This window comes from Condylura cristata, unplaced genomic scaffold (assembly GCF_000260355.1).
Source record: "Condylura cristata isolate star-nosed mole 26May11 unplaced genomic scaffold, ConCri1.0 scaffold00029, whole genome shotgun sequence".
Taxonomy (NCBI): domain Eukaryota; kingdom Metazoa; phylum Chordata; class Mammalia; order Eulipotyphla; family Talpidae; genus Condylura; species Condylura cristata.
In genome coordinates this window covers 17,553,526-17,566,224 of record NW_004567130.1, presented here as the reverse complement: position 1 = coordinate 17,566,224, position 12,699 = coordinate 17,553,526, and the positions used below count along the sequence as shown (strand labels likewise).

At 55.4% G+C, this 12,699-nt stretch overlaps 1 protein-coding gene across 1 annotated transcript in view; it reads left to right on the top strand.

The window, feature by feature from the left end:
* The first annotated feature begins 1,395 nt into the window (after positions 1-1,395).
* The window catches only part of PLBD2 (phospholipase B domain containing 2), an 18,701-nt gene continuing 7,397 nt past the window's right edge, over positions 1,396-12,699 (top strand). The window contains exons 1-5 of the mRNA XM_004690703.2: positions 1,396-1,708; positions 7,551-7,644; positions 9,178-9,336; positions 11,325-11,425; positions 11,638-11,852. Coding sequence (XP_004690760.1) covers positions 1,419-1,708; positions 7,551-7,644; positions 9,178-9,336; positions 11,325-11,425; positions 11,638-11,852 — 859 coding nt within the window. The 5' untranslated portion in view covers positions 1,396-1,418. The remainder of the gene's footprint in view (positions 1,709-7,550; positions 7,645-9,177; positions 9,337-11,324; positions 11,426-11,637; positions 11,853-12,699) is intronic.

Genomic DNA, 12,699 nt, shown 5'->3' with positions numbered 1-12,699 from the left:
TTCCACAGTGGTTATACTAGTTTGCATTCCCACCAGCAGTGCAAGAGTTCCTTTTTCTCCTCAACCTCGCCAACATTTGTTGTTGCTAGTTGTTTGAAGATGTGCCATTCTCACTGGGGTGAGGTGGTATCTTAATTTGCATCTCCCTTATTACAAGTGATGTTGAACATTTTTTCATAAGCTTGTTGGCTGTCTGCATTTCCTCTTCAATAAAGTTTTTATGAGAAACTATTTCCATGCCTCTGCCTTAGTTTGAGTAAACTCCAAAGTCCTTACAGTGGCACCCACGGACACTCTTCCCCCTTCACCCACCCCCACCCAAACTGAGGTACTCTAGACTCACTAGTCTCTTCTTTGTTCCTAGAACACCAAGCACACCCTAACTTTCTTTGTACTTGCTATTTCTCTTCTGGGAAGTCCTCTCAAATCTTCATGTGACTCATTCTCTCACTTCATTGTGGTCACTACTCAGACGCAGCCTCCCTGATCACCCTGGGTTGTTATTCTCTGTTAGATTTTCAGTCCATTTTCTGTCCAACTTTCAGGCTTTCCCCCTCCCATTTTGAGTTTTTATTCATTGATGATGTCCTTTATGATATGAGTCATAAATACATTCTCTGGGCTTTCCACTTTGGTTATAGTGATTTTAGCATCCACCAGTGGTGTGGTCAAAAATATGTCTGGGTGTTGAGACATTGTCGGAAAGCCCTTACTCAAATTATGGAGGAATTCATATTTCTTTTACGTGGAATTTCATTTTTTACTTTTTGATCCTCGTCATTTTGGAGTTCATTTTGTGTATCATATGAGGAGAGGCCCCTGCATAAAAAAAAAAAAGAAAAAAGCATTTTGGGGACAATTGAAAAAAAATTGGACTATAGACCCTATACTGGATAGTAGTATTAATAGTACAAAGTAAATGGTAAATTTCCCGAGTGTTTCAAGGCATCGTGGCTACGTAGGATAATTTAGTTTTTTCTCTTGAGATACACGTGCAGTACTTAGAACGGCGATGTCGCCATGATTCAATTAATTCTCAAATGGTTAAGCAAAAAAAAATTTATATAGTCGTTAAATCTAAAAAAAAATTAGTAATCGATTAATGGAAGTTATCTATTAGCAAGTGATTGATATTAGCAGGCAGGTAGACATTTACTCTACTGTTTCTGCAACTTTTCTAGAGGTTAGCGATTTTAAAAACGGAGAAATCCGGGAGAAGCAGCCCTTAGGGGCTTCGCGTGGGCCCTTTAAAACGCGCCACGCCCCTGGCGTGCCGTGGACCCCGCCCATCCCGGAAAGCCTCGGCCCAGGCTCCGCCTCCCCAGGAGCCCACCAATTCCCGGTCTGCCCAGGGCCACGCCCACCGTGCCGTAGTGAGGTCACGTGAGCCGGGCTGCGGCGCCCGGCTCGGCGCGGTCATGGTGGCCCCGATGTGCGGCTCTCCCGGCGGTCGCCTGGCTCGGGCGCTGACGCGGGCGCTGGCGCTGGCCCTGGTACTGGCCCTACTGGTCACGCTATTCCTGAGCGGCCTGACGGGCGCGGTCCCGACCCCCGAGGGCCACAGGGGGCCCGACGGGCCGGTGCCTCCCACCTCCCGCTGCCGCTCGGTGCTCCTGGACACCGAGACCGGCCAGTTGCGCCTGGTGGATGGCCGTCACCCTGACGCCGTGGCCTGGGCCAACCTCACCAACGCCATCCACGAGACCGGGTAAGGGTTGGGCCGGCCTCGCGCGGGACCAGCCGGGAGGGGGATTGTCTGTTGTCCGGCGGCCTCTCTCCATGGGTGAGAGCTAGTGCAGAATGCCTCAGGGCCAGGGGACCAGTCTGTCTTCAGCCGGCGGTGACCACAGCCCCTGCCACCAGGTCGTATTGCCTCCAGTGGCATCAGGTCTATGACAGTGGCTGATACAGTAACTCCTATCCCCAGCGAGGTCAGAACTCCCGCCACCCCAGACTGAGTTGAGGGATCTTAGGGAGCCCTATGTCTTCTCACCCCAACCTGAGTCTGCACCAGTGTCTAAACTACACAGCCCTCCTGGTCTCGTCCTACTGCTGGTGAACATTCATTTGTGTAGGTGGTGGGGAGACACAGACCTGGAGGAGACCCCCTTCTGGTATGTTGTGGCACTTGGGAGGGCATCAGATAGATGGGAGGCTGTGGGGAGGGAATTTGGTGCAGGTCCAGGAGTTATTTGGAGCTAATCTGGGAAGGCTTCCAGAGAGAGGGGGCCACAGGTGGGCCTGGAGTCTGTGGGGACACTCAGTTCCTCTACGCTGGAGTCTGGTGGCCCCACTCCACCAGTGGCTGACTGTCCCTGCTTTGCAGAACTAAGAGGGAATGCCTAGTCTTTGTCTGGATGCCAGCAAAGGGAAGAGACCCAATGTGAGGTCCTGCATGGGGAGGGACTTCTGCGCCCAACGTGCCCTCGAGGCCATGTTGTGCTCAATAATGGACACCAGGAGTGGAGCGCAGGCTTCCTTGATTGAGCTGGATGGACGGTTCTTCCTGGCTCAGCTCCTCTGCTGCATGACCTTTGGCACATCGCTCCAGTCTCTGAGCTTGTTTCTTCATCTGAAGATGGGGCTTGAAGGGAGATTCAGTGGCATCATGGAAAGTACCCTGTCTGTGCACCAAAGGAAAGAAGGAATGAAAGAGAGGTGGAGGTGGCCTTTGCTTCGTTACACAGTGGGGGAAACGGAGGCCTGAGGGGTGGTCCCAGTTCTCTTCCGTACTTCTCGCTCTCTCCTCACCGTCCTGGCGTCTTTTCTTTCTGGCCCTCATTCTCTGCTCTTGTCCTCAATGCTCCTTTCCCTGAGTTTGGTAGCACTTGGGGCTGATAGAGGGAAAACTATATCTACATTTCCCTGGGAAATCGAAATCCTCAAGGACAGACAGACTCTTGAGAACTCGGAGTGAGATGAAAGAAAGGCATCTAAGGTATCCTGGCCAGGTTTGTGGGTGACTGCCCCAGTTTTGAAAGGGTACAGGTCCGAGCTGTGACTCCTCCACACACCTGGGCCATGGCTCCCTCCTCCTCCTGTTCCTCAGATTTCACCATTGGGAATTCAGGGACAATTCCATACCCTCATAATCTCTCCTCATTCAGTTGTCCTGTATCTGACTTTGTTCCACACTCAGCGTGGAGCCTGAAACCAGAGACAGTAAGATTTGGTGCCTGGAGATAGAGAGAGCCCCCGAGGTGGGGGTCGTAGCCTGTCTGGCTCTGGCCTTGGTCGTGGGGAAGGGAGCCCTACAGCCTGGCCCTTCCCTCCCCTTACTGTAACTGTCTCCTCCTTCCCATCAGCCCTTCTGTGTAAATCACTTCCTCTCCTACAGGGAGAATTTGTAGCTGACCAGCAAGAGGAAATAGCTTATCATAAGCCGAAACAACCCAAATTCACCAACCAACAAACCCAAACCCAACCCTGTAAATTGGATGAGACCTAGTTGTTGGAAAAATCACATCAAGAATGAGAAAGGAGATGGGCACAGAGAAGGGGGTATCCCAGGGTGGAGGACATCCAGGGCACACTGAAGGGGCCCGTCTCATGGGAAAGGCCTTGCCCAAGCAACGCGTCTGGACTAACCCTGGTATGGACTCAGACATGAGCCACCCCTGACATAAGGTCACATGTGGCCTGTGGATTTTGCAGGAAGATAAAAGAGTTTTGGGATCCATTGCCATGAGCTTTTTAGTTTTGTCAAGCAAGCGCATTAAAAACAAACAGTATTTATCAACTTCCATCCTTCTGGTCTGATCTGAGATCAGTTGTTTTAGAGCCAAACAGACAGAGACACGGCCAGACCTGTCATGGGCAGCCCTTAGCGAGAACACGGAGCTGGAGACAGTCTCTTGTGGGTGATTTTCTTCTGGCCAGGGACAGGGCAAGAGTTTCTCTTAAGTTGTCAGTCTGCACAGCAGCCAGGGGTTTTCTGGGCCATCTGCTGGCGATTCGTCCCATTTTACGGGTGAGCAAGCGGAGGCCCGGAGGGCTAGGAAGTGTGGAGTGCTGGGTCTCCTGTCTGCAGGGCAGATCTCCTGTGGCATTTGCTAACGGCAGGTGGCTGTGGGCGATGAGGATGGTAACTAGCTGGCAATTGCTGAGAGAAATTATTTTGTGACAGCTTAGGGCCCCAGGCAATGGGGGGTTCCTCAGAGATCAGCCTTGGGGTCTGCAGCGCCGAAGTCTGGTCAAGAGTGGGTTCTGGAGGGGTGGGTGGAAACCCACCTCTCTGGGATTTCTGAGGACTCAGGCAAACTGAGCAAAACCCGCCTAAACCGCATCACCCTGTTTCCCTTTGGGTTGCAGGGTGCTCTCTTGAACAAAGACAGTCACAATTGCTCCTTACTTGCAGTGCTGCAGCCTGGGTGTGGTGGGGGGACTGTCACGTCCCCCATCCTTCTCCTTACTGCCCTGCCACGCCACACTCCTCTTTTGAAACTTTTTTAACTAGAAAAATAACTTTGCATGGTAAAAATTCTAGCAGTTCATCTAGTGAGATGGGATATGAAAGGTTCCCCCTTCTGTCTTTCCATGTGTAACCATCTGTAACTTTTTCTTCCAGAAGGTTCTGTGCATAAATAGACCAACCATCCACCCGTACATATTTATACATATTGGGGTGTGTTCTTATATATGGGGCTATCCTGTCCCCCTCTCCTTTTTAAGCTTTGTTTCTGCTGCTTCATCAACACAAGGCATTACACCCCAGGGTTCTAGAACCCCCACATGTCTGGGCTACTTTAGCATCACACCCCGGGGATGGCTGTTTGGGGAGGGTCTGATGAGAAAGGTGTCTGTTCAAGGGTCTCCTGAGGCGGTGTGAACACCCTAACTGCTGTGTGTCCCCCGGCTCCTAGCTCCCCCCAGCGGGGCAGCACTTTGCCTAGTTCCTCTGGAGGAAGCCACTGGCCTCGCAGCGGTGACCAGGGTTTGATCTGAGGCGTTTTTCAGTTTGATGCAGTGGTGTGGGTCTCCCTGGAGCCCTGCGTTGTCATACTGAGGGAACGTGCATCCTGGGCCTTGTAAACTTCCTCCTGTCCCCAACTCTCAGAGTCCCGCCTCAGACTCACAACAGGCACATTCTTAGTTCGCTGGGAACATGTGTGTTCTCTCTGCGCATGTAGCCCTCTGAGGAGGGCGCTGTGTATGGCTCATGGAAGACGAGCCTTTGGCCCAGAGAGGTAGGTGATTTGCCCTGAGGCAGCGCTGGGCAGAGAGCAATGGGGGCCAAGAAAAGCCTGAGTGGGTGTAAGTGCAGGGCCCCTTTGTCCTCTCCTCCTGGGTACTTCACATCTTGCTGCAGGCTCTTTGTGTCCCCATCTGACTCCACAACTGAGTCACCAGCCTTAAATTCTTGGCTCTCATCTTCCTTTACAAGACCTACCCTTCCCGCCACCCCAAACCCACAAAACCCAGTTGAATTAGAAGCCTGGAGCACATAGTTTCAGCTCTCCCTTGGGCAGCTCGGTTACTGACCTGACCGCTGCAAGCCTCTCTGCCCACATCTGTAAAGTGGGGAAGGATAAAATTCTTCGGGTCTTTGGTAGGAATTAGAGAGGAAGGTAAACAAAGGACAGCCCGATGCCTAGCACAGTGCCTGGGGGCTATTGTTACCCACCAGGGCGCCTCTCACAGCCCCACAGCTTCATCTTCATGGCCCACGGTCTTTGCTTCAGAACACACAGAACTCAGGCTTCCCTCTTCTCCGTTCCCTGTTCTCCCCACTCCGGACAGCTCCTACTTAAACTTGAAGATCAGAGTAGCTGTCACCGCCTCTGTGAAGCCTTCCTAGATTTTGCTCAGAGGCAACAGGAGTATACCTTCTTGGAGCCTCCCGTAGGCATTTGGAGCCTCCCGTAGGCATGACAGTTACTGACATATCATCAGTTCACATGCCCCCAACTACCACTAACTCTGCGAATGTCATTATCCTCGTGTACCCTCAGCGTCTGGCACCAGAGGCATGCGAAGAGGCTCGCTTGCCAGAGTGTCGGTGTGGGTGTTTTGAGTCTTTTCCTCCCCGCAGTGTCTTCCTGGGCAGAGCTGAGCTATTCCTGTCCCAAGCTACTGGGTCACTTTTTCACCAGCTTCCCGAGAGCCTTTGGGGCTGGGCCTGGCTGTCCCGTGACCTCAAGCCTCCTCAGGGTCTCATTATGGTCTTCCTGTTGTTACCCTCGTCTTCTTCATAGAAATTCCCTTAACAAGTGTTTTCCTCTGGGCTGCAGAAGTTGCCTGGATAATATTTTTATATCCTTTTAAATCCAGCCCCACAAAGGGAAAGATTGAGAGCTTGTACAAATACCAAGTCTTCGATATCACAAAGCCCAAAGCAAAAATCAATCAGAATACAGTGATGTTTTCGATATTAGCAACAAGCAAAGGCAAATGTGTGGACAGAGAGTTTCACCAACCTATAAGAAAAGATGAAAAGAAAACCGGGGAGAAGAAGATGAGTAAAGGCCACAGAGCAAAGAACTCTTAAGAGGTCAAAGAAAATTAGGAACTACAGCTTCATTCAAGCAAGACAGTGAACACATCATGGTTGCTTCTCTCAACCACCACTTGAGTGGAGAGGAAGGTCAGCAGGAGTCATTTTAAGCAAGGCGGTGGGCTGGCAGGGCTTTGTGCTTTGTGGAAAGTCGGCGCGTGCCAGGGCAGTGCAAGGCTGGCGGTTAGAAACCCCTAGTCTGGGGTATCCCTGATTCCTGCCTCCTAGCAAGCTGCTCCAGTGACCCGGATGCACGTGCCGGTTGCGAGGTGCCACTTTAGAGGCAGAGTGGGCATCGAGCTGCCAGGAATTGAGCCCTGGTGCTGCCCTCTCCTGGCTCTGTGACCTTGGCAAGGTATCAGCTAGTACCCGGGGCACCACTGTGTAACAAACCAGCCCCACTCCCAGCGGCCTCAAACGCCAGCCCACCAGCCTCGTGGCTGTGGCTCTCAGCGTGGGGGTGGCTGGCGGACCACTGCTTCGGCTGCAGGTCTGCTCCTGGGGCCCAAGTTCTCGTGACAGTAGCGGGGCTCATCTTAGAAGTGACTGACAGTCACTTCCACCCACATGCCAAAGCGAGTCACATGAACTGGCCCACATCAAGGGCGAGGAGGGACATTTGGGCTGTTGGCTCTGTGCTTCCATTTCCTGCTTTCTTGTGTGTAGGAGAAGCTGGGGCCTGCCTGGTAGGATTGTCAGGTTGGCATGAGGGTGACGTGAGCTAGTGAGGGGGTGGGAAGTGGCTGGAACAGTGCCTCGCCCAGGCGATACCCTCCCGCACTTCAGCTGCTGTTACTGGGGGTGGGGCGTAGGGCAGAGCAGCTCTGCGTCGGACGTCTGTCAGTGCCTATTAGCAGTAGAAGGCCGTGTGCCCTCTGGGCCTCTGGGCTGGCGGGCCCGGTGGAGGTGCAGAGACAGCGGCCTGCGTCAGTGAGCACGCGCAGCTCATTGCTCAGTTGCGCTTGCAGCTGCGCCTGGACGGCCACGCGCAGGCCGACAGCCGGCCCGCCCCCTGCCTCGTCCCTGTGCTGACGGAGCACTCTGTCCTCCGCTCTAGGTGGGCCTTTCTGGAACTGCACACCAACGGCCACTACAATGACAGCCTGCAGGCCTACGCCGCAGGCGTGGTGGAGGCTGCCGTGACTGAGGAGGTGAGACCATCTGGGGAAACGGGCTCCCTGGGCTCCCGCCCCATGGAGGGCTCCCCAGCGAGCTTGGGGGTGTCCTTAGACAGTGGGCTTCCTGCTCCCAGCCCATCTGGTTGGGGAGCAGAGCCTCTCATGCATTCTTTAAAAATTTACACTATGGGGCCTCCCTGGTGGCCCAGGGATTGAGTCTCAGGGCTGTCACACTGCGGCCTGAGTTCGATCCCCAGCTGTGCAGGAAGATGGCTCACAGCGCGGCAGACGGCTCCTGACCCCCGCTGTGCCCCTCAGCAGTGGATTTCAGTCCATCTGCCGGCTCTGCTCCCTACTGTGTTTCTGGTGAATCCTCTCTCTCTCTCTCTCTCTCACACACACTGGCCTACATCCCAATTCTTCTATGGAAAAAAAAAAAATCACACTAGGTACTATTTGATGCATTTAGAGATGTCTGATGTATTCCTAGTGAGGAAGCACAGCGATGCAACGAGCACCCAAACCTCAGCCTGCGGAGTTTCTGATGTACTGACCCCTGCCGCCAGGGGCACCCACCCCCCTCAGTGTGGTGCTTTCTTTCATTCACTCACTCAGCCTTTCCATACACTCATCTGCCGTAAAATTCGCCATTCTAAAATGTGCAGCTCGTGGTTTGTTTAGGATACTCAAAGACCTGCAACCATCCTCCCTATCTAATTCTAGAACATCCTTATCACCCCAGACAGAAACCTGTTAGCAGTCACCTCCTTTGTCTCCACACCCCCCTTTCCTGAGCCCCGGGCAACCATTAATCTACTTTCTGTCTCTGTGGGTTTGCTTATTTCTGACGCTTCCTATAAATGGAGTCCCCCCTGGGTGGCCTTTGGTGCTGGCTGTGGCGGCCATGGCTGGTGCCCGAGACCAGCAGCTCCTCTCCTGCCAGGATGTCAGCGGGTGGCTTTGGGGTTCTGGGTCAGGCCTGGGCATACTTGGCTGGGCCCACTGGTGCTTCTGCAGTCAGCTGGCTGGTCAGCCGGGCCAGGCTGGCCTTGGAGGGCCTCGTTCAGGTGTTTGGGGCCAGCTCTTCCTTAGCTGGGGTCACAGGGACGAGTGGGCTCAGGCTCGTGGTTGCTCAGCAGGCTTGTTCATGGGCAGCAGGGCAGGGTGGTGCAGGGGCCTCTCGAGGGCCGGTTGAACTAGCACAGCAAGGACACTGGGACATAGTAGATGCTCAAGTAAGTGTTAGTTGACTGACTGCGTTACTGACTACTCATATAGATGGGGTCCCAGTGCAGAAGAGGGGTACTCTGGGACAGATTTGGAATGCCAAAGCCATCCCCCACGCCGTGAAGCCCAATGGGAGTCAGAGCTGGCCAGGAGAGAAGGGGGGGTCACTGGGGAGGGGGCCAGTGCGAGTAAGGTGCAGAGGTGGCCTCGCCAGGGTCCTCGGTTCTTTGGAGACCTGGAAGTGGGTGAGGACCCTGAGCCTGGGGTGGGCTGGGAGACCCCAGGCGGGAAGCCTGGCCCGCCCCACGCCAACCTTTGCCCACCTTGCTGGCCCTGCAGCTCATCTACATGCACTGGATGAACACGGTGGTGAATTACTGCGGCCCCTTTGAGTACGAAGTCGGTTACTGCGAGAAGCTCAAGAGCTTCCTGGAGACCAACCTGGAGTGGATGCAGGCAGAGATGGAGGCGAACAAGAACTCCGCTTACTGGCACCAGGTGGGTGCGGCCACCACGCTCAGTGTGGGGGGCAGGCTGCTTGGGCCCTCCCAGCCGTCCCGTCCCCTCTCAGCTGGCCCGGCGAGTCCAGCGTCTGTCCGTCACAACCTCCACCCTCCTCACCTGCCGCTCACCTGTCCAGTTTCCACCGTCCTTCCATCCCGTTGCTTGATGGGCCTCCGGACCCCTCCTAGCCTGTCGGTCAGCCCTCTGCCTTCCCACTGTGGCGGAGCTGCTGACGGCCTGCTGGTGTCCTTGCACACAGGAATGTGGCCTGAGAGCTTCCATCAGATATGGTGAAAACAGCACTTGTGAAAGGGGTTGGGGGGGGTTAGAACAGCCCTGGGGGGTTGGGCGCAGTGAGTGAGTAGTGAGTGCCTGTTTTCCTTTCTTCAGGTGAGCTGCAGATAGAGAGTTCGGGCAGGTGCCCTGCCTTTGGGCTGTTCTCTAGGTCCTCCGTGAAGTTACTGATTTCTGGGTTTCCTGAAAGAGCTCAAGAGTTTAACTGCAAAGCGCATGCCATAGACCGTCTCTGAAAGTGCTGTCACTTCTGCTGCTGACAGCACCTTCACCTAGCCTGGCTCAAGCTCACACCGCTTCCCTCAGATTTTCTCTGTCTACTCACCACGTGCTCACGACCTCACTGGAGCAGGTTCTTCTTCCCACCCGCCCGCTCACCCACCGGCTCAGCCCTCTTACCGGTCCTTCACGCACCCACCATCCATTCGGCCATCGCTGCCCCTCCGTCCGCCTGTCTAGTTGACAGCCTGTCCCTCTGGCCACCGCAGACCTCTGTCTCCCTGCCTCATTTACCCCTCGGTCACTCAGCTGCGCTTCTCCGCCCTCCCCGTTTGGTCACCTGTCCATGCTCGCCGGTCTGGCTGCCGACCCTCTGTTCTTCCTCCCACCCCAGTCCAAGCATCTGTCTCTCTGGCCACCTTCGCCTGCCGCATTTTCCTGCCTGCCTCCTGCTGTCCCGGCGCCTCCCAGCCTGTTCATCTGTTGACTTATCCTAGAGACTTGGGCCACCTAGTTCTCTTGGGACGGTGTTCCTGTTCTCAAGGCCCTGTACACGCCCCTCCCCAGCTCATCTCTCGCTGGCTTCTTGCTCTGTGCTCCAGCTTCCCTGGCCTCTGCACACAAACGTGTCACCTCCACCCCAGGGCCCCCTGGCCTGGAACCCTGTTCCTATCCCCTGTGCCCGCTGACCCAACCACCCCAGTGTACTGGATATCTTTGCCCCTTCGGTCTGTCTTCATCTGGACGCCGGCCCATGAGGCTCCATGAGGCTAAGGCAAAACCACACCTGCTTCATTTACTGCCTTATCCTCCGTGCCTAGCGCTGGGCGGTACGGAGCAGTGCTTTGTAAGAAAGTGTCCAGTGTTTGTGAATGAGTAATGGGTGAATGAGTGAGGGAATGAATCTGTCTTCCTGTCCATCCCACTTGTTCTTCCCTCCCTTCTCTGTTCCATCTACATAATTGCTTCTCACACTGCCCTTCCTGTCCGTCCATCCGTCCATCCATCCATCCATCCATCCATCCATCCTTCCTGCAGTGTGTGGCAGGCTTGGGCCACAGCCCTAGAGGGGACATGGAAATGATGCTCCTGGTTACAGAGCAACAACAGTGAAAATGGGAGAAGTCAACCGCAGGAGACAGGTGTCCTGAATAGGAAGCTGTCAACAGTGGGTCAGGGAAGGATGGGAGGCTTCCTGGAGGTGGTGGTTTTGAGCTGGGCTCTTAAGTGAGGGTCATGAGAGGTCAGCATAGGTGGGGACATTCAACTAAAGGCAAGGGGGGGCTTGGCATGGAAGGATGGGGGCTGAATAAGGGGGTGGTCAGGGCTAGCTGGAGTCTGGAGGGTGGACAGGGGCCTCTCCTGCTCTGTCTGGACCGCAGCCTGGAGCTCCTTCCCTTGCAGGAGCAGGTGTGAGCCCGGAGAGAGGCCTCACCCTCCCCTGCCCCTGCCCTTTGCCCCCTCCCTAGGTGCGGCTGACCCTGCTGCAGCTGAAGGGCCTAGAGGACAGCTATGAAGGCAGTGTGGCCTTTCCAACTGGGAATTTCACCATCAAACCCTTGGGGTTTCTGTAAGTGCCACGCCAGTGTGGACAGGGTAGGTGAAGGGCCACGCGCCTCACAGGCAGTCATGACTGGGCCCAGCCCTGGCTCTGCCCCTTCCTGGCCGCGTGGCCTAGACTGACTGCCCAGCGAGCTCCCAGGGCCTGCGCTCCCTCCTCGGGGGAGTGGGTTTGACATGGCACCTGTGGCCGCAGTGGTAACCCTGCCCTGGCCCCCTCAGCCTGTTGCAGATCTCTGGGGACCTGGAAGACCTGGAGCCGGCCCTGAATAAGACCAGGACCAAGCACGTCCTGGGCTCGGGCTCCTGCTCCGCCCTCATCAAGCTGCTGCCGGGCCAGAGCGACCTGCTGGTGGCCCACAACACCTGGAATTCCTACCAGCACATGCTGCGTGTCATCAAGAAGTACCAGTTCTACTTCCGGGAAGGCCCCCAAGGTCGGTGGTGTGCGTGCTGGGGCTGATGCGGGGGCACACAGGGCCTCGGCCCTGCAAATGCCGGGTCACTATAGTGCCAGCCCAAGAATCCATCTGGTTTTCCTGTTTCACAAGGGTTTCAGCAAGCTGTGGCTGCATGACAGATCACCCCACATTTAAGACCACAAGATCTTTAAATATAGCCCTTTTTTCTTTTTTGCTTACATGGCTGTGGGTGAGCTGGTGGTTTTGTAACCCTGGGCCAGGCCTGCCTGCTCTGCTCTGGCTGGGCTCGCTGTGCCTTGCAGTTAGCAGGGGTGAGCGGGCTGACCTAGGATGGCCTCGCTGGCCCATCTGGGCCTGGCTGTCACCTGGGGTGAGGAAGCAGCTGTGCCTGCGGACTTTTACCCTCTTGCAGGCTAGCACGGACCTGCGCATGCAGCTCGGGGCACGAAAGCGTGCAAGGCCTCTTGAGGGCTGGCTGAAACTGGCCCAGCACTCTGTTGCCCAGAGAAGTCAAGCGATCAGCTCAGATTCCAGAGGCAGGGAAATAGCCCCTAGAAGGAGCTGAGAGTCAGGTGCACGTGATGTGGTGCGGCCTGGGAGAACTGCAGCATGGTGCAAATGGCCGGCCATGCAGGGCATGCCTGCACTCAGTGTCAGAGGTGACCATCTGGCTGCTAGGCCCACCCTGTCACCTCTGTACCCGCTGTCAGCCCCAGCAGTAGCTGCTGCCAGAGGTTTGCCTTGGCCCCTTGGCCAAACTCAAGCACCTGGTGTCCCTAGGAGGTGGTGAGAGCGGGAGGAAATGCACCCTCATTTGCTGCTGCTGTGAGTAGCGCTGGCGTGGCCAGTGGGCAGGCAGCCC